The 21,119-nt window shown below is 48.3% G+C and overlaps 1 protein-coding gene across 1 annotated transcript in view; it reads left to right on the top strand.

Moving 5' to 3' along the window:
* The window catches only part of LOC138521260 (histo-blood group ABO system transferase 1-like), a 210,725-nt gene extending 194,205 nt beyond the window's left edge, over positions 1–16,520 (top strand). The window contains exon 5 of the mRNA XM_069633963.1: positions 15,180–16,520. Within this exon, the coding sequence (XP_069490064.1) occupies positions 15,180–15,846 (667 nt within the window). The 3' untranslated portion in view covers positions 15,847–16,520. The remainder of the gene's footprint in view (positions 1–15,179) is intronic.
* The last annotated feature ends 4,599 nt before the right edge of the window (positions 16,521–21,119 follow it).

Consider the following 21,119-nt stretch of genomic DNA (forward strand, 5'->3'; position numbering starts at 1 on the left):
TTTATGTTTTCCCGATCACTGGAATGAAGAATGGCAACCTCAATTGCCCTTTCAGTATGCTGAATCCGTTCTGCTATTTTCCCTGCCATTTGTTTCAGATATTCATTTAAGGTGGGCTGGTCCAAAGGCAGTTGGCCATTTTTGACTTTCTTTCATTTTGATTTGATGGTGCTTGTGGCGTCTGTGGGGCTGCTAAAACCAGCTGCTAGGCTACACTTGCTTTTTTTTTGTTTTGTTGGCCACCAAAGGCGGGGGTTTAGCTTTACGCTTAGACATGGGTCGTCGTAACCGTCAACCAGACTACACAATAATGTGCACGTATGCTGCAGTGCAAAATAATGCTTGTAAAGTGCAAATACAAGCGCAAGGACAAAAGGGTACCAACTTAATAATACACAAAGTGGGCTTTCACTTCAGTTAGCTCAAAGACCTTCACAGGGCATACAAATTAAAACACGTGCAATTTAAGAACAATTCAAGGGCCTTCGCATGGCATGGGAATAAAAAAAACAAATGCAAATTAAAAATAATAGGCAGATTTAAAACACACAGCTGTAACAGGAACGTAATAATTAAGCAGAGAGAAACCAGGTGATGGAGGTAGAGGGAAATAAAAAAAACCTTGCAGCCCCCCAGCCTGGTTTACACTGCACTCCAGCAAAAGTCTCCCCGAGACGGCTGTCAAGATGACAATTAAAAGACAAGATATTGTACAGATTCTAACCAAGTGCCAGTGGCATTAAAAGTTGAGGATGTCTAAACCAATCAAAATGAGAGAACAGACGTCAGAATACAGAGAGCCCCCGAGGACAGGGAACACCCGACAGCTTGAGGAGCTGCCAGAGTCCGTCTCCCCCTCTCCCGCCCCTCCCTCGGATTTTCAAAGGGTTTTAGTTTTGGAGGGCACAATAGCACTCAGCAATAAACAGCCCGGACAAATAACAATCAATGATGTTCAAACAGACTGTATTAGGCTGTGTTTTAGGGAAGGTAGGGGGCACAGAATGAAGCAAGGAGTAAGAAATGGAGAGTTCCAATAGGTGCAAATGTGTCAGCTGAAGCCTAATGCAGTGAGTCCTCTGCAACAGCAGAGGATGGGAGAGAAACCTTGCAGACTCCCTCCTCGCAGACTGCAGGGACTCAACCAGAACACGTTATCCTACAATGTGTCCGGCATACGATGTGAGGTGGAGGAATGCCCGACAGGCTAAGGGGCATCCATAGTCCGTCTCCCCCTCCTCCCCAATGCAGGAATAAGCAAGTTCAACTGAAAGTACCAATGTGAACCAATAGAAGCCAATCCAGCCCAGGCGGTAGGTGCCCTGGAAAAGTCTCAGCTCATCGGCTGCGCACAATGGAAACCACGACCCCCCTGTACCAGAAAGTGACCATGCCCGGCTCAAAGCTGCCCAAATAAGAAGGTCAGCCTGTGTAGGCAATCCGTTGCGGGGAGAGCCGTACAAATTGGGAGGCACACAGGTGGAAGAATTAGTGGAAGAATTAGTCAATTCAAAAGGGAAAAGCCAAGTCACGTACTCCACCAACTTGGTTTGTCTTCAATGACAATGCTGCCTCAATGCTATGCAGGGAAGCGCCCCCCAAAAGGTGGTTTCTCAATTATTCACCAATCCAGCCCAAATGTATTTGCAGCGTGTGTTTGCAGAAAACTTGGGGTGGGGGGCTGCCCACCATCAGAGGTAAAACCAGTCACGTAGATCCGGAAGAGTGTTAAATGTGAGGGGTGACTCAGAGGGCAGTAACCGTGGGTTCAAACAGAAGGAGGTGGGCTGTTTTGCTTCCTGCACAGACTGAGCTGACTTCAGAAGACTCTGCCCCACCAAGATATGTCCAATACTTCCATAACACCCATGGACAGCCACAGACAGTCTGCGTCCTTCACCGGCGGGCTTCTGCCGCAGGGGTGAGTACTGGTGGGTTTTGTACCCTCCTCTTCCCCTTCACACAAATTTGCGGCAAAAAGGCGCCGTGGCCTAACGGGCCGAGAGCTCCAGAGACCCAGTAACAGCCAACACAGCCACAGACAGCCTGTGCCCTTCACCGGCGGGCTTCCGCCGCAAAGGTGAGTACTGGTGGGTTTTGTACCCTCCTCTTCCCCTTCACACAAATTTGTGGCAAAAAGGGGCCGTGGCCTAACGGGCCGAGCGCTCCAGAGACCCAACAGCCAACACAGCCACAGACAGCCTGCGCCCTTCACCTGCAGGCTTCCGCCGCAAGGCTGAGTACTGGTGAGTTTTGTACCCTCCTCTTCCCCCTCACACGAATTTGCAGCAAAAAAGGGGGCGTGGCCTAACAGTCCAAGAGCTCCAGAGACCCAGCAACAGCCAACACAGCCACAGACAGCCTGCACCCTTCACCTACGAGCTTCCGCCGCAAGAGTGATTACTGGTGGGTTTTGTACCCTCCTCTTCCTCCTCACTCAAATTCGTGGCAAAAAAGGGGGCATAACCTAACGGGCAGAGAGCTCCAGAGAACCAGCAACAGCCAACACAGCCACAGACAGCCTGCACCCTTCACCTATGGGCTTCTGCCGCAACGGTGAGTACTGGTGGGTTTTATACCCTCCTCTTCCTCCTCACTCGAATTCACAGCAAAAAAGGGGGTGTGGCCTAGCGGGCTGAGAGCTCCAGATACCCAGCGACAGCCAACACAGCCACAGACAGCCTGCGTCCTTCACCTGCGGGCTTCCGCAACAAGGGTGAGTACTGGTGGGTTTTGTACCCTCCTCTTCCTCCTCACTCGAATTTGCAACAAAAAGGGGGCATGTGCTAATGGGCCGAGAGCTCCAGAGGCCCAGCAATAGCCAACACGGCCACAGACAGCTTGCGCCCTTCAACTGCGGGCTTCTGCCCCAACGGTGAGTGCTGGTGGGTTTTGTACCCTCTTCTTCCTCCTCACTCGAATTCGCAACAAAAAAGGGGGTATGTCCTAACGGGCCGAGAGCTCCAGAGACCCAGCAATAGCCAACACGGCCACAGACAACCTGCGCCCTTCAACTGTGGCCTTCCGCTGCAAGGGTGAGTATTGGTGGGTTGTGTACCCTCCTCTTCCTCCTCCCTCGAATCCGTGGCAAAAAGGGGGCGTGGCCTAACAGGCAGAGAGCTCCAGAGACCCAGCAACAGCCAACACAGCCACAGACAGCCTGCGCCCTTCACCTGCAGGCTTCCACCGCAAGGGTGAGTACTGGTGGGTTTTGTAGCCTCCTCTTCCCCCTCACTCGAATTTGCAGAAAAAAGTGGGTGTGGCCTAACTGGCCAAGAGCTCTAGAGACCCAGGAACAGCCAACACAGCCACAGACAGCCTCCACCCTTCACCAGTGGGCTTCCGCCACAAGGGTGAGTACTGGTGGGCTTTTTACCCTCCTCTTCCTCCTCACTCAAATTTGCTGTGAAAAGGGGTGTGGCCTAATGGACAGAGAGCTCCAGAGATCCAGCAGCAGCCAACACAGCCACAGACAGCCTGCGCCCTTCACCTGCTGGCTTCCGCGCCTCAAGGGTGAGTACTGGTGGGTTTTGTACCCTCCTCTTCGTCCTCACTCGAATTTGCAGCAACAAGGGGGTGTGGCCGAACAGCCCGAGACCTCCAGGGACCCAGCAACAGCCAACACAGACACAGACAGCCTGCGCCCTTCACCTATGGGCTTCAGCCGCAAGGGTGAGTACTGGTGGGTTTTGTACCCTCCTCTTCCCCCTCACTCGAATTTGCAGAAAAAAGTGGGCATGGCCTAACTGGCCAACAGCTCCAGAGACCCAGCAACAGCCAACACAGCCACAGACAGCCTGCGCCCTTCACCTGCGGGCTTCCGCCGCAAGGGTGAGTACTGGTGGGTTTTGTACCCTCCTCTTCCTCCTCACTCGAATTTGCAGTAGAAAAGGGGGCGTGGCCTAATGGGCCAAGAGCTCCAGAGATCCAGCAACAGCCAACACAGCCACAGACAGCCCATGCCGCAAGGGTGAGTACTGGTGGGTTTTGTACTCTCCTCTTCCTCCTCACTCGAATTTGTGGCAAAAAAGGGCGTGCCCTAATGGGTCGAGAGCTCCATAGACCCAGCGGCAGCCAACACAGCCACAGACAGCCTGCGCCCTTCACCTGCGCGCTTCCACCGCAAGGGTGAGTACTGGTGGGTTTTGTACCCTCCTTTTCCTCCTCACTCGAATTTGCAGCAAAAAAGGGGCATGGCCTAACAGGCCAAGAGCTCCAGAGACCCAGCAACAGCAAACACAGCTATAGACAGCCTGCGCCCTTCACCGTCGGGCTTCCGCCGCAAGGGTGAGTACTGGTGGGTTTTGTACCCTCCTCTTCCTCGTCATTCGAATTTGTGGCAAAAAAGGGGGTGTGGCCTAATGGGCAGAGAGCTCCAGAGACCCATCAACAGCCAACACAGCCACAGACAGCCTGCGCCCTTCACCTGCACGTTTTTGCCGCTAGGGTGAGTACCAGTGGGTTTTGTACACACCTCTTCCTCAGTCGAATTTGTGGCACAAAAGGGGGTGTGGCCTAATGGGCCGATAGCTCCAGAGACCCAGCAACAGCCAACACAGCCGCAGATAGCCTGTGCCCTTCACCTGCGGGCAAACTATCCCCTCCCCGCCTTCCCAACCCCACTTACCTTTGTTTTTTTTCCTTTTCCGGGTGCGAACGCGATGGGAACACTTCTATCCCCAGCACGTCCGCTCCTGATGGCCGCCATGGAAAGAGAAACTGACTCCGTTTTCCATTTCCCAGCGGCCATTTAATTTGGCATTTATTTTTAATTTATTTTTCTGTTCCGAAATGCTGCAGCGTTTCGGAACAGAAAAAATGCTATTAGTACCCCGGTCTAACGGGCTGGGGTACTAATGGCAATAAGCCCCAAGACGGCGGGCCAATACCGCCCGCAGTAATGCCACCGGGGCCTTCATTAAGGTGTAACTATGGGCCCCAGGGGCATTGCCTTGGGCAGTATTGGCCCGCCGTCTCGGGGCTTATTGCCATAGTGGGATGAAATGATTTGCCATGGGGCACAAACTTTGGTTAGTTGGCGAAGCCGGGATTTCGGACACGTCTGTTACTCGGGCACCTGCACAACTCTTCCCAGCTGTAGATGATAGACAGTTTGTTTGGTGACATTCTTTTTGCAGCTTTGCCTTGAAAACAACCTCTGAATGTGGAATGGAGTGCAAAGAAATGTGCTCGGTTTTGCTGCCTAAAGTTAATTGTTGCTTTTGCAGGAGTTTCATGATTGCTTTTATTTTTATGGAGTATGTACTTGGCCTTTTTGTCCAAACTAGCAATATGCTTTTAATTCACACGCTACAGATGATGATAATTTTTCCTGTCAAAAGATTGAATATCCAAGCAATAACACCGACACAATCAGGGCCGTGTGGAGGAGCGACTGAATTTTTCCCCCTAGGAGCAGGAAGGAACAACACGCTACGCTAGAAACGCACATTTTGGCTTACTGCACAAAAACCCAGACTCATTTAAAAAGTGGAAAAGGTTGCTTTAATGTGACAGTTCAAAGCTTACAATTAAACGCTTACCTGGTTCCATGGCCTTACAAACTAAAGACATATTTAAACAACCAATTAACTAATTAAACATTTTCATTTTCCCCCAACAATTAAATAATTAAATAAAGCCATTTCCTACCTAACTGTCCCTTGGACCCTACCGTCTCCTTACCCCTTTTCCAGGCGTCCCGCTTTCTCCCCGGGGCCATGCCCCTCCAGGCTCAATACCTGTTCCCCCGGGGTGGCCCGCTTGTGCAAACAGCACCACCCCATCCTTTCCAGTGTCATTCCCCCATTGTGCTTCCCTCCCCCACATCAATAGGGGCCATGCCCCCGGCACCAGAAAAACCCTCCCCGGAGGTGTTCTTTCTGCCCCCCCCCCGATTTTCTTTACCTCCAACTCTTTAACCAATCTCCCAGCCAAGAGCCCAGGTCCGCTAGGTAATGATTATTCCCATAAATCGACAAGTGTACACCATCCTCTCTAAAGATCATGAAACCTTCATACACTATTTTGTTATGTTCCATAACGTGTACCGCCACCGAGGCACAAAACTTAACCATCTCTCTGTTGATCCCTTTCCTAGCCCGCTCTATCGCTCCCTCACTCCTCGCCCCCCTCCACACTCTCCGCGGCAACAGCTTAGTCCTCACTACCGCTGCTTGCGGCCACATTTCACACACCCAGACTAAATCCCTTTTCATTTTCCTTAGCAGAGCCACCCCCGTATCCCTTACCAGGTCATTCTCCCCAGCATGAATAATCAACACCTTTGGAGCCCCATAGCGTTCCCTCAGCCCAGTCAACATCGGAAGCAACTGGCCCCAGCACAGGCCCCCTAGACCATGCCATTTTACCACCACATCCTTATAGCTGCAAACCAGTTGCCTACCAAGAACCCTCTTCTCCGCCTCTTTCCCAGCCCACTTAACAATTGAATGGCCGACAATCCACACTTGCGCCAACTCCCCCTCCTTTCGCACAGCATCTGAAAAAGAAATTACAAAAATCACTACCAATCAATACATTCTACCAGCTGTCAACCAGGTCCTCTGCCACCCTCCTTCAAAATTCCCCTTTATCAAACTCCCTGACATACCCCTTGTATCTTCCGGACCTCCAACGCCCCAGGCTTTTCACCTTATCCTCCGACAAACCCAGCCTATTACCTTCAGATGCTGCACCCATCCTAAATGAAGGTGTCCCAAAATCCCCCGCCCTTTCTCCTACCGCTACCAGCGCCTTACGCAATACCCCCAGGACTTGTGCCGCTGAAACCGGCTTCCCATCCTCATGCTTAAACACTAACCCTGTCTTACCCCCACAATGCTCCTTCCACAACCTGCCTGTCTGAAATGGGCATAAGTCCTTGCTCCCCCGACCCAACAAAACCCAATGACCCTTTCCCTTTTGGTCCGTCTTAGGCCTCTTAATCCTGATGTCCAAACCCAATTCTGTAATTTGCACCTCCTCCCACTGCAGTCCCCCCAAGCTCCCTTTTCCCCCCACCAACTCCGACACCCGAAAAGCCCCAAAGAATAACCACATAAAACAAGTCGCAAACAGCTCCCCTTCCCATACCGACCAGCAAACTCCCTCCACCACCTTAATCAACCTCTGCAACAATTCTGCCGATATCGGCTTCCTCTTATCCTTGCCCCTCCTACTCTCCCTTGCCCATCCTTCCAACATCCTACTTGCCATTTGCCCCCCACTCGGCTGAAAACCCCAAAACCATTTCCCGTAGTAAGCAATCCCGGCTAACTTCCCTGCTATAGTTGCTCTTGACCAGCCCCTGTCCTTGCACCTCAGGAGGAAGTTCATGACATCGTCCCTCCTCCGCTCTTCCGCATCCCATCTACCCTTCCAACTACAAGCTCCCCCCCCAATAAAATCCTCCCAGGCCCTCCTGTATGACTCCTTAGATGCCCCGGCCAATGAACCCTCCACCAAAGCAAGCGCACTCAGCTTCCTATCTTCCACAGCTCCTCCGGAATCTGCTGCCCCTCCTGATCCGCATCTGGAGCCAATCCACGGAATCTCTGCCATTGAAAACGAGATAATGCATCAGCGATGCCATTATCCTTCCCTGGCACATGTGTTGCCTTAAACACCACATTCCATTCCATGCAGCGCAGAACAAACTCTCTCATCAGTCTTGCCACCCTCTGATCCCTTGCTGACTGCCTGTTCACTACATGGACCACGCATTCATTATCAACATTGAAATTCACTTTCTTGTTCTGCAAGTCCTTCCCCCACAACTCCAATGCCACCTGTAAGGGGAAAAATTCAAGAAATGCTATACTCCTTCCCTCCTTCAACCACCGAGCTGGCCACTTCTCCGCACACCACTTCCCCCCCCCCCAAAAGACTCTGAAACCTCCTGCTCCTGCTGCATCAGAAAATATCTGTACTTCCCATGTCACCGGATCTCCCTGCAACCACATTGACACCCCGTTGAATTTCTCCAAAAAACGCACCCAAATTCTGCAATCCTCCCTCACTGCCCCCGATACTCTTATCCGATGATGTGGGCACTTTGCTCCCGCCATAGCCCTCACCATGTTCCTACAAAACGTCCTCCCTGGGGCCACCACCTTGCATGCGAAATTCAGATGCCCTACCAATTTCTGCATCTCCACCAACATAATTTTCTTGGCCCCTACCGTTTTCTCCAGCAGTACCACCAGTTTGCTCACCTTGTCGTGCGGCAAGCGTGAGGTCATGTCCACTGAATCCAGTTCAATTCCTAGAAATGTCAACACCACTGCTGGCCCTTCTGTTTTGTCTTCAGCTAAAGGCACCCCCAACTCCTCCATCAGCTCCTGAAACAACTTTAGCATTTCCCTGCACTCCCCCTATCTTTCTGCCCCCCTAATGAACAGAAAATCATCCAGATAGTGCAGCACACTCTCCCCACCCAAATTAAATGAGAAAACCCACTGCAAGAAAGAGCTGAACTGTTCAAACAAAGCACAGGAAATTGCGCACCCCATTGGCAAGGCTTTGTCTATGTATATGTGGCCCTCGAACTGCAAGCCTAACAACCAAAAGTCCTCCGGGTGCACCGGCAATAACCTGAAGGCCGCCTTAATGTCGCACTTGGCCATGAAGGCCCCTCGCCCTTCTTTCCTTAGCAGCTCCACCGCCTGGTCCACACTTGCATACACAACCCCACATTCTTCCGGGGCAATGAAATCATTGACCGACTTGCCCTCTGGCCATGACAAATGGTGTATCAATCTGAACTCCCCCGGAGCTTTCTTGGGCACCACCCCTAGTGGGGATATAACCAAGTCACCCGGCAAGTCCTCAAACGGCCCTACTATCCTACCCGTCTCTATCTCTTTGCTCAATTTCTGTCTTACCACCTCAACATTTTCTTTGGCTGATTTCAAATTTTCAGCCCACCGATGCACCCTTGGGCCCTGGTACCCCAATCTGAAACCTTGACAAAACCCCTCCCCCAAGATTTTAGCCCCTTCCCTGTCCGGATAAAATTGCAACCATTTTTGCAGCACCCCCACTTTAATTGGAGTAAAAGCTTTTCCCCACAACCCCTCTACCTGCACCTCTCCCCCTACCCCTGTCCCCCTGTTGGAAACACTGAGTCAGAGGGTGTTTTCCTCCACACTTGCTACATTCGTGCCTGAACCTACACAGGGTCCTTGTGCAGCCGTCCTTATTAAACGCCCAGCACGCTGCTGAGGACTGCCCTCAGCCTCCTCCCTCCACCCCCTCATGGGCGGGGCGACCAAGAAAGGGCCGGAAAGGCACAGGCAGCCCACTTGCTGTGTGCACCGTCGGGGCAGGCCTCGTTGGCGCCATCCATTGCAGCCAAAGATCCATGTCTATCTCCCCCCAGACCGCCTGTCTGTCCTCCGCCATTCTCGCTCTGAATTCCTCGTCATACCTTACCCAGGCAAAGCCCCCAAAACTCGTGAAAGCCTTCCTAATTACGTCCATATATTTAAGCAGGGCCATGCACCTCTCTCGGAATTTTTCACAATAAACACTGGCATAAATGATAAATGCCAACGTCCAATTCTCAATATTCACCGGGACCCTTGGGCGCGAAGCCAGCTCCCTCTCTTCTTCTTTAGACCCCTCCTTTGCTCTCACTTCCCTATGGAACAATTTAAAAACATCTACAAATTCCCCCGCCTGAATCTTCTCCCTGGTTGCTGCCATCAAGTGCACCCCCAACGCTTTTGTTATCCCCATGTATGACAGTTTTTTCTCCTTGCTTTTTACCTCCACCTCCTTTTCCTTTCCAGCTTGCACCTCGAGCACCAATGGCTCTACCACCTTGTCCATTTGGACCTCCGCTGAGCAAATGCTCTTCTCTGCCCCCAAGGCTCCAATGGCCTGTACACCCACTTCCTTCCTTACCCCTTGCACCCCAGACCCTTCATTTCCCACCCCCCTTTTTGTGACCCCTCTCTGCCAAGCAGATGACCAATCCCTCTCCCGCTCACCTCTTTCCACGCAGGCCGTCTGCAGTCTGGCGTCCACACCAATGCTCCTCATCTCTTTTCTTAGAGGGCTCCTACTGCGGGGACAAAACATGTTAGCAGACTCACCCAGCCAGTAATTCCCCTGACCTCTTGCCCCCCGGCCACCCTGCACCTGTCTCTCAAGATCCCCTTCCAAATACTTTCCTCCTCCCCCCTTTCCCTTACTACCCTATAACCCTCTACCTCCCACTGCCCCACATAATCCTCCAATCCAACTTCATCACCCCTTAAATACCATTGTGGATGCGAGCTCCTGCCCAAGTTGAGTTGATCTTCTTCGTGCGAGCCCGGGGTGTCCGCCCAGCAAACTCCTTTGACGTCTTCTCGGCGGGGCCGCAGAAACCCCTGCCTGGTCCTCTTCTCTCGGGCGAGGCGTGCCGACCTCCGCCCTGGAATCCTCATCGCTAGGGGCCGTGCTGCACCCTCTAGGCTCTCCTTGTGCTGACCGAGGAGGGGCCGTTCTAAAACCCTCCACCTCCACCTGAAGAGCAGGGGCTGCGCCGCGCCCTCCGCCCTCACTCCTTCCACCCAGGGGGGCCGTTCCGCACCCCTCCTATCCTCCTCAATTGATGGGGACCTCTCCCTCCTTCTCCCACCTGCACTCTTCTGCAGGTATTTACCCCCTCTACCTCTCTGCCCTGTCACCCCTTTCTGCGCCCCATCCCCACCCCCACCGTTGTTCCCCTGCCCCACCTCTTTTTGAACACTCCTAGCTTCCCCAGGGCTATCATTCACTCCCTCCCTCCTTAGTTCCTCCCCCGCAAACCTTTTTCCCCGGACGCCCTCCTATCTATCTCCCTCCTCAGCTTCCTGCCCCTGGATTCCCAAAACTCCCCTCTCCCCGCCGCAGGGGCGCAAGCCACCACTGCCGCGAGAGCCCCATCAGCCGCAGCTCTCCGCTGCGGCCTGCCCCCACCTCGCTCCGCCTCACCTGTGACCTCCCCCACCGCCCCTTCCAGCTGGGCCTTAGACGCCCTGCTGATAATCTCCAGGGCCTCCCTCAGAGCCCTAGCATCTACCAGCCCCTTCTTGATAGCTCCCTGGCCCACCATTGTGCACCCCTAATCTGGGTGAGCACTAAAATATAACCCTTTGAACGAAAACTACCTAACTAAGCCCCCGAGCCAGATACCTACCCGTGGAGCACTACCCTAGCCTAGAAAAAACCACAAGAGAACAATTGGGATATAAAAACCCAAAACGCCCACAAGGTTTACACAATCTATCTTTCGAAAATAGAAAATATAGCACCTTATTATTCTGGAAAAAGATTTTTTTTTATTTTTTTTTATTTTATACCCCCCCTTTTATAAACCCTTGCCCTAAAGGACCCCTACCCCAAACCCTGACTTACACGAGAAAACAGCCCAACCAGATCCCAAAAAACCAAATTGGGGCCCAGAAAGACAGTAGAACACTGCCCCCTGGCGGCACAGAACCCACACCGCACTGGCCCAGGAAAACTAACGCTGTCCCTTTAAGGGAACTGCAGTGCCCTCTATCCCCTGTTTAGCGCTACCGCGTATACGCGCGACCTGCCTTAGAGTGCCCTAATAAAACTAAAACAGCCCTAACTACCACACAACAACAGACCCCCGGTCCCCTTCCCTGAAGGAAATCTGCTGCTCCACCTAAACGAGCGCAGCGAGCAGGACCACACCGCAGGGTGCAGAAAAAACAATCTGGTCCCTTTAAATGGACCGCACTGCCTCCCCTTGCCCGAACGAAGCTACCGCGTCCCTGCCCAACGCAGCTCCGAGCCGCAAGACGCTGCTGCCTGTGTGAGCCTGACTAACAAACACGGGGAAAACCTACTGAGGTGCAGCAAAGGAAGCTGCTAACCCCATGCTCCCCCTTCTCACCAGCAAACACGGGACCTGCCGGTAAGCCGACAAGGGGTGTCTTATCTACGGCACCCCTACTATCCGATCCAATACTGTCTATGTAATTTTTTTATTTTTTTTTTATACTACCCACTACCTAACCGCCCACTCTACCAACCCTCTGCTGCCTCACCTGGCTACCTCTCACGCCTGAAGGCCCCGCTAATACCAGGGAAGGCTCGGGAGCAGGCAACAGGACTTGACAATCGCCAAGTCCAACCGTCGCCTGCCTCCCGATCCTTCCCTGGACCCTTAAATACCCCTGGGCGGCGCTCTGCCCCCCCACGGCCACTCGCTGGCCGTGTGCAGCGCCAAAAACCTCCCCAGGGGGAAATGCTTCGCGTTCCCCCAGGGGCCCCCTTTTTGGAATCTCTCACTGCATCGTAAAATTGAAATCTGTGGCGGATTTGTAAGATGCAGCATGGCTGAAGTCAGCAGACACAGGTGCTGTGTGTTATTAAAGAACACACCGATGCCATCAATCGGAAGTTTATGGTGTTATTAAATCTATGCTCCAGCCAACACCCGCAAATGAGGAATAGGCGTCCATTGTGTCAGGATTATTGTTTGATCCCTTATGAAGAGGTGGTCAAATTGTGTCAAAACGTTGAAACCAGTTGGTCCTGTCCAAATGCCTGGAAAAGGGATTGCAAAAATTAAATAGTACCCACTCTAGGATATATGTACACCTGTTAATTGTATTGTTATGGGCCTTTTATGGTTGAGCTAATTGTGTGTTTGATTGTGAAGAGTGGATGCAGATATGATATGCTTGTTGGTAATGAGGTATTCTTCCCAGTACAGATGTGAGAGATACATGTTTTTTCATTTTTTGCCTGCACTGAATTAATTGTCTTTGATTTATTCATGATTAAATCATTATTTGTGTATTAATTACATACATCATTTTGATATATTTGTAAATCGTGTCCTCTGGATTTCTCTCATCTGTTTTACAATTAGTATATTTTCAAAACATAAATTGAGCTCCATACCTCTGTCTTCAGCTGTGGCTGCAGTTTCCCAGGATGGCAGGGCAGGGATTGGGCCTGGGGCCGCTTTGAATTGAGCTTTTTAATAGGACCGTAAGCTGCATTTACTAACTTTCCCTAAAAGCTACACCAGTTCTAAACCCCTGCCCCTAACACTGCAGCCCTTCCTCTAACACCTCAGAGCAGGGTAAACACAAGTCCAAAGGCGGGGAAGACCCTTCTGAATCGGAGAGGATCGGCTTAAGGCCAGCCACTTAACCTCTGCAAGGAGTCTTGGCCTTCACTGTGTGGTGTGTAAGATCTCTAGTCGTATTCTTATCTCTTCGAGTCCTTCTTACATGGACTTGCCTGTGAGAAGGGGCGTAGGCATGCCCTTCTTTCTATGAGAGGGGGTATAGACTTGACCATCACCATTCGAGAGGGGGGCATAGACTTGCCCTTCTCCTTGTGGGAAATGGTGCAGACTTGCTTTCCAACCTGCCTGCAAAAGCGTTATGTAATCCATGTGAGAGAGAGGGCATACGCTTGCCCTGTAGGTGTCAATCCTCTAATTGAGCATTCCTTTCTATGCACCGAGAAGTCAGCGACACTAACATACGTGGTCAGTCCTTAGCCACACCCTCACGTACCCGAGAGGGGGGTCGTCTTTGCAAAATACGTCTTCCCCACAGATGGTATGCAATGCTCTGCAGTCATCTCTGCTCTGCACATGCTCTGCTCATTTTACACAATGCCTGCACACCGCCTGCAGCACCTTAAACAGAGTCATCTTGTTAACAGCTTTGGAAGGCTCCCGGGCGTGCTACCCCCTCTGATCCTGGCCATCCGTGGAACATGTGGAAGCCCAGTTAGTTCAAAGGGTCCTTTCACAATTATGTCCAGTAAATCAGCCACCAGTGCCAAGCAACTGCTTAGTGCTTACATATAGCCCAGCCTGCGCTCACAGTCCACAAAGTGGCACGGGTCCCAGCTTCAGGCATATCTCTTTGTCTCCCAGTGGTCACTATGGGGATCTGCAGCTATCTAGGGGACATATAAAAAACAAGATGGATCTGTCCCCACTTTGCCCATGGTCTCATTTGAGGTTCCCTGGTCCTGCCAACCATCCGACTGGCATTCTCAGCTGTGGCTGGCCATAATCCTACAGGCACGCCCCTCTGACAGGTGCATGTGGAGCCACTGCTCCTAGAAACACCAGCCACCAGAAGCTACAAGCTCACAGCACCCTAGACACACAATCAGTCACATGGCTACCACTACTATTTTCTGGGCAAGTGACGCCCAACTCAACTCATTCTCCGTGCACTATGAAAACAAGCTGAACCCAGAAGATCTTTTCATGATTAGCTTCGGGGAAGGGCTCAGAAGCAAAATGTGGATTTTGAAATACTGCATTGCTGAATTCCAAGGGATGTATGCCTTAAATTCACCAGTCGTATGAGCTCTCCAGATCTGGATCCACCCTAGAAGCCATGTTGACCATGTGCCAACTGCTTCTCATTTTAAACCAATCTGGACATTGTGTTTGGACATAAATTCCTCTCATGCTCATTAAGGCCCTGAGAGAAATCTATTTGAATGGAAGGGGGTGCAGCAGATCCCAGAGATTGCAGGGACATCCACGGGGGGCGTGGTCTAGTTGCTATGTTGATTTTGGAACCTGGAGAGTTAGGATCGTATACCGGGATCTTCCTGTGCCTAATTGTGGATAGAAAAAACGCGAGAAAATGATACCGGTGGTGAGCAATGTGGAAATGACCATGCCAAATATGTATTCTTTATTGCGTTTCACTGAATGCTCTTTTTCCATTTTGTGGAGGGAAGGGGTGTATAGCTTGATGTTGTTCTACCAATCACTGTTTTTGGCAATCAGGCATAGCTTGCATGTAAAGACATCAATACAAAACCTGTGTCTTAGCCAATTATATCTCTTCTAAATAGATGAATCCCCACCACACATGACCTTAGGTTTCTTTAATTGTGAAAACAATGTATACAGTGCACAGAATAACCCAGTGTGAGGCTGCTACTGTATATAGCACTGACTCCAGAAGAAAGGCCATAAAAGTGGAGGATCCAATCCAAGAAAATGTCCCCAAGCAACTCCAGATCGAAGTGCACATGTGTGTGGCTGTGCATGCGTATGTATGCACCATCAAACCACAAACTTCTTTGCTCCATTGCAGAACTTAAAAGCATTGTTTTGGGAAACTGTGGTATGTTTCTCTCCATTTCTTTTTTTTTAACACACTTTCATCTCTTGATTTCAGCTACACAAAGCTATTGAAGAGGTTCTTGGAATCGTCCGATAAGTTCTTCATGGTGGGGCACAAGGTGATTTATTACGTTTACACAGATCAACCAGAGGACGTGGAGTGCATCACGACCCAAACAGATCGGCAGTGTAAGATTTACAAGACCGCATCCTATGACTCCAAGATCAGAGTTTTCATGAAGAGGATGGAAATCCTGCACCTCGATATCAAGTCTGGGCTCATCGATGTGCAGTACTTGGTATGCGCGGATGTTGACCTAGTCTTCCAAGATGATGTGGGTGTGGAAATTCTGGGTGACCTTGTTGCCACGGTTCACCCCGATTTCTACAAAACTGGTCGTGATATATTCACATATGAGCGTCGGCCGACTTCCCAAGCGTACATCCCAAGAGAAGAAGGCGATTTCTATTATCAAGCCAACTTGTTTGCTGGCACTGTGGAGGAAATTTACCATCTGACCAAAAGCTGTGACGAAGCCATTAAAATAGATGATTCCAAAGGCATTGTTGCGGTTTTCCATGATGAGAGCCATTTCAATAAATATCTACTTTACCACAAACCCACAAAGATACTGTCTCCAGAATATATATGGAGACGGGGCCTTCCTCAGACATCGGAAATTAAAACTATACGAATTATTCATGGTGACAAAAATATATAAATCGCACCTTTTGACCTACTTCTTTTATCTGAAAATCAAGAGTCCTAGATCCGATCACCCGTCTAGAAATGTGTACTTTTGAGGAGACAGCAATGAATTCTGCCCTGGAAGGAAATACACTGGAAGTTAAGACTTTTACCTTAACTGATTGTCTCCCTAAAATAACTAGGGGATGGTTCTTTAAAAGTGAAGCTGCTGCTCAGAAGTGATTAGTGAAGATCCTCCAGTACTGACTAGTCGCCTGGAAGTAATTGTCTTAGGTTAACAGTCATCTTTTGAGAATGGTTCAACACTGATTTGTGTGGCCACATTGCCTGTTAATTCACTATTTTGTATGATAAGCATACAAAATTGTTTACGCTGATTTTAATGTACTGTTCACTGTTTCTTTGTGAAGCGCGTTGGTAAAAAGCGCTATATAAAATTCCATAAAATACAATAATACAAATGTTATTGGTGATTCCGGAGGGAGACAACACCTGGATTGTCATCGCTAACCAAGTTTCTATAACAATACCAGAATGGTGTCCTTATTGTGTAAATCATCTTGATTTAGACCTTTTACTAATTTAGATGGCAAAAGATTAATAAAGCGTAATTGTCTTGCCATATGGACATATACTTGCAGGGGGCTGTGGGCGTGTTTTATTGGTGAATGTGTCCTTGCTAACACACGTTCTTGTATTAAAATGCAGCGAATTGTTAATGTGCCACCTGTGACAAATATTCTAGAAATTAAATGCTGAGGATTGGTTGTGTTTCTTTGTGTTATTTGTCCATGTGTGCACAAGTTCTCATGTTTACATGTCTTTCTTTTTTATGTGTTTCTTTTTCTAAAGGTTTCCTGTATATGCATGTTATTTGTGTTTACGTGGGGAAGAGTAGTTGTAGTTTGGCTCGTGGCGTAAGAGGGGAAATAGCCACTGTGTGGAAGTGGAGGGCAGTCCAATAAGATCTTGCATATGGTTCAGATTGTGGTGGGGGCGGGTAACTGAACATGGATCTTTTTTCTTAAGGCTATTCGAAACTGCGATAGTATGTTTCGGGTGAAAATATGAAATGACCATGTTAATTTCCTTGGGGCAATGTGACACTCACATAATAACGTTCTTGCAGCAACATAAAATGAACAGGTCACTCTGGATCGCGCACCTTTATCACTAGAAAAGGTTTATATGTTTACAGGGTATTTGTGGAGTGTTATGGAGAAATTCTGGGTGCAGGGAAGAAAAATACAGCTTTGGCACCAAAAGCTGTTACTTGAACAGAAACAAAAAAAGGGTCCTTTTGTAATGGGCACACCATCTATACTGAGGTAAGTCAGTCAATAGATAGTTTGTAAAGTCAATGAATTCTATTCTTGCCTTTTGGTTACAATTACGATATGAATGACAATGTACAAAATTCAGTTTATGTTTTCATCATTAATCAACAAACAATACTGATAAAAATAGTACTATTTATTTATTTATTTGTAGAGCGCACTGCAGCCCAAAAGCATTGTGAGCTCTACACGTTTCGGGATCAACCCATGGCCAGAAGCAACATTCCTCTAACATATATGTGTGTCTTCAGAGATACATGGGTCATCTAAGAAATAAATAAAGCATATAATAGATGTATGTTACTGACAATTCTTGATACATGTATTTAGAGAGAAATAAATGAGGGGTAAACTCATATTCCGTTTCCAGTTACCTGGCTGACTTCACGGTGTTGAAGATTCATCAATAATTTATTCTCAATGTAAAAATGTTCTGATCCATAGCGGAAAGAGACTCTCCTCCTAAAGTAGGGATAATATTGAATAACAAACTGTAATTATGTCTAAGATGCTCGACCTCTAATCAGTAAGATGTCATTCATGAGGCTACAGTGCAAGCTGCAGTGCATACCTCACAATTAGGAGAGGGGTTGAGATTCACTGTTGAGTATAGTCCACTCACTGGAGACCTTGTGCTAGGCCCTGAAAAATGCCTAACGATCTGTAATAAAATCAATGATAGCGAAACATAAGCCTCTTAGTCATTTACTGTCAATTCATGTCTGGCTATTTAAGGTATATGTGACTCACCCATGTTAATGGAATGGTAAAAAAAACAGTGTCACTAATTTTCTTGTTCATGAAGATCTACCTGTTAGGAAAATGTATTCTGGTTGAGTAAAATGTAAGTAAACAGCCTATTTTGTAAATCCGGTAAGATCAAAGTGTCTTGCCAAAATCTCACCTATTGTGCACCTCAGGGCTGTATAGACGGCCAGGTGCAGTGTTTTGAATTGAAGATCACTTTAAGTGCTGAGAAGATTCACTCAGAGCAGAATCTGTAATGTAAAAAAGAAAAAAATCTTTCTGTGTCAGCTATGCCTTATTATAGGGCAACTCTAGTTGAACAAGAAGGAACTCTGTTAGCGGGTTCAAGAGCAAGCGAGCTCCTTCCCAAAATGACTGCTATTTACATTGTCTGATAGCCGTTATACACGTGATGACAAATTTGGAAGAACGCCATTGTCATAGGATAAATTATAACGATCGCTTTCAAAGGCCAGTATATGTAAACCTATATGTCGATCCCTGAAGTGGGATAAAAATACTTCTGTGAATACAGACAAAGTTAGTTCCTTGTATTTTGTATGGGCAAAGCCAATTCACTAAAACGTATATCACTGTGAAATCAGCACGGGTGGGTCAGAAACAGAGTTTTGTGTTGGAACAGTGTAGTCACAGTTCACAAATGTGCTGCCTGCACTTATCCCATATATCTCAAGGTTCATTATCCATATCTCCCAAATGCTGAGTTCATCTCGTCTAGTAACAACCTTCTGCTCACACCACTGCATGTAAATAGTTACATCAGCATTGCACATTTAGTGAATGAATCATATGCAGACAATGGTGACAAGTGCTTTAGAAATGTCTAAAACAATGAATTGTAGGAATTAGGTGTCAGATGCTACAGTAATATGACTATCCTCCTACTCCTAGTAGTTTCCTACATGAGTGCTAAAGGCAAACGTACATTTTCTTTGTTTTTAAAAGGACAAACGTGCCTTTATTCCATCCTGGGACACGCGTCGGGAACAGGAGTCAGTGTTGATTCTGAATCAAAATTGAAGACGGACTCCTGTTCCCAATGCAGTGTTGCAGGATGGAATAAAGGTACCGTTTGCCTTTTTAAAAAAAATGTGTTAACATCGCCTTTAGAACTCGTGTTACTCACGGGTGCTAAAGGCGATATGCACCTCAGTGGCGTACTGACCCTGTCGATAATGGCACAGCTGCCTGACTTAACAGACCCTTGCTTCGCTCGGGCCCTTCACTTGGGCGGCGAGCCATTTCCGGCAGGTTCGGCCCACCCCTTAGGCCATATCGCCTCATTAAGAAACTCGCAGGTCGGCCACAATCTGCACCTAATTTCTCTGCCCTCACGGAACTGACGCTCCCTTTGTTAGAGGATTGATATTACTTTAGAGCCAATTACCTATTGACTTTGTTTGTGGAATAATCCTAAAGTTGCACTAACGCACTTTATTCTTAAAGTCTGTCTATCAAATACAAACTCAAAGGCTATACCTTGCTTGGTATTTTAAGTCTTACTTGCTGAAGATAAATGCACTTGATCACTTTAGAAAACCACAGCAAATGGGCAAACACTGTGTAGTTGCTTTAAAAAGGCAGCTTAATGCTGTCATAGAAGTGGAAAGAGAAGGCAAAGAGTTATATATACACTCAAATCAGAACCATTTGATACTCCCTGTGTCCAGCGTTCAGAAACATCTCCTGTGCATTATTTCATAATGGAGAGCTGTCTTATCCCCAGAACAAGGTTCAACAAACTACCAGTAAAATCTGTGTGGTCTAATTGTGATGACCCAAGTTGCCTCCTTTGTGGGGCCGTTAATGAAGATTTTTGGCACTTTCCTTTCTTCTGCTCAGCTATACTCTGGTTAGAAGAAACACTCTGATCCCGATCATCAGAGAGTCTTGTAGTTGTCAATGCCGTCTGGCATTATATTATTTACTGTCCTACATAAGACCCGCCTGAAAAAACAAAGAAACTCAGCCTCCCTGAAGATTGATGAAGTCATAAAAACGTGCGTTAGGAGGAGAAGCTAAAGACTGGTAACAGAGTGCCTGCCTTCACATCTTTAAACTACATAAGGCAACCCCTATACTTCAGGAGTAAGATTATGAAAGCACTTGAGGACTAACCAATACACACTAGGCTGCAGCTGTATATATTGGTAGAAGGAATACAATCAACTGATATATTCTATTTAGTCCCACAGATTATGTATTTCATGATGCTTTGATGACACCTTTTATGTCGAAATAAAGCAATATCGATTGATTTATTGATTGCATATCAACCTGTGAGTGACAGTGGACTGGATGCTGATCCCAACCATGGAACGTCCAGCACAGCCCAGGCACTGGAACTGTGAAGGTCAATCACCAGGACATTGACGTGACTGCACAATGCAAGGCAATCTTTAGGCGACTAAGGTAAATGGAGGAAAGCTGGGATTGTCCAGAATTACTTTCTGCATGGCAAGGCAAAATGCGGGAGGACATTCGTAGGGATATGAAAGATGGAACCAAGATGATAGAGCAGCACTCTTCCCTCCTGTGTGCCCCCCCAAAGGTGGATTGTATGAGGCAATCACTGTGGGAAGGCAGAGTGTGCGGGGGGCTTCTGAAACTACCTCCCATGGGTTGCAGGTACTGTATACTATTAAGGAAAGGGTCAAGCAGTCCATCATTCAGCTGCAAACATTGGTGCCAGTTGAGCCAACGCCATTCACATCTGTAAAACCAACTGAGGGCTCCTTAACTACAAACCCCTTGTGACTTCCTGCAAAAACAGCCCACTCTCCATCCCCCGCTACATAGATGTGGCAAAAGGGTATTTTAGCATTGATTGTCTCATTCTCATAGTTCTTGAGGTCAGTGAGGATGGGGGTTTGAGGGGTGTGTTAGGGTTACTTTAGTGGGTGAGGCTGTAGATGTAGAGGGATGTGTTGGGGATGATTCAGTCGGTGGGCTTGGGGCAGAGGGGTCTGTTGGTGGTGATTCAAATGCTTGGGGTGAGAGGTTTAGCCACTATTGATATGTTGTGAGAAAGGCATGGTGCTCAGAAATAGACACAGACACAGGGATACAAGTTTAGAAAACCTTTATTTATAGAAATGTGCTTTGAAAAATGCCTAACTTGCCCGATACCTAAATGGGAGTAGTCTCGACCATTAAAATAAAAAAGAAAGAATAGTCCAAA

The sequence above is a fragment of the Ambystoma mexicanum genome, chromosome 1q, assembly GCF_040938575.1.
Source record: "Ambystoma mexicanum isolate Mex_15411 chromosome 1q, UKY_AmexF1_1, whole genome shotgun sequence".
Lineage (NCBI taxonomy): Eukaryota > Metazoa > Chordata > Amphibia > Caudata > Ambystomatidae > Ambystoma > Ambystoma mexicanum.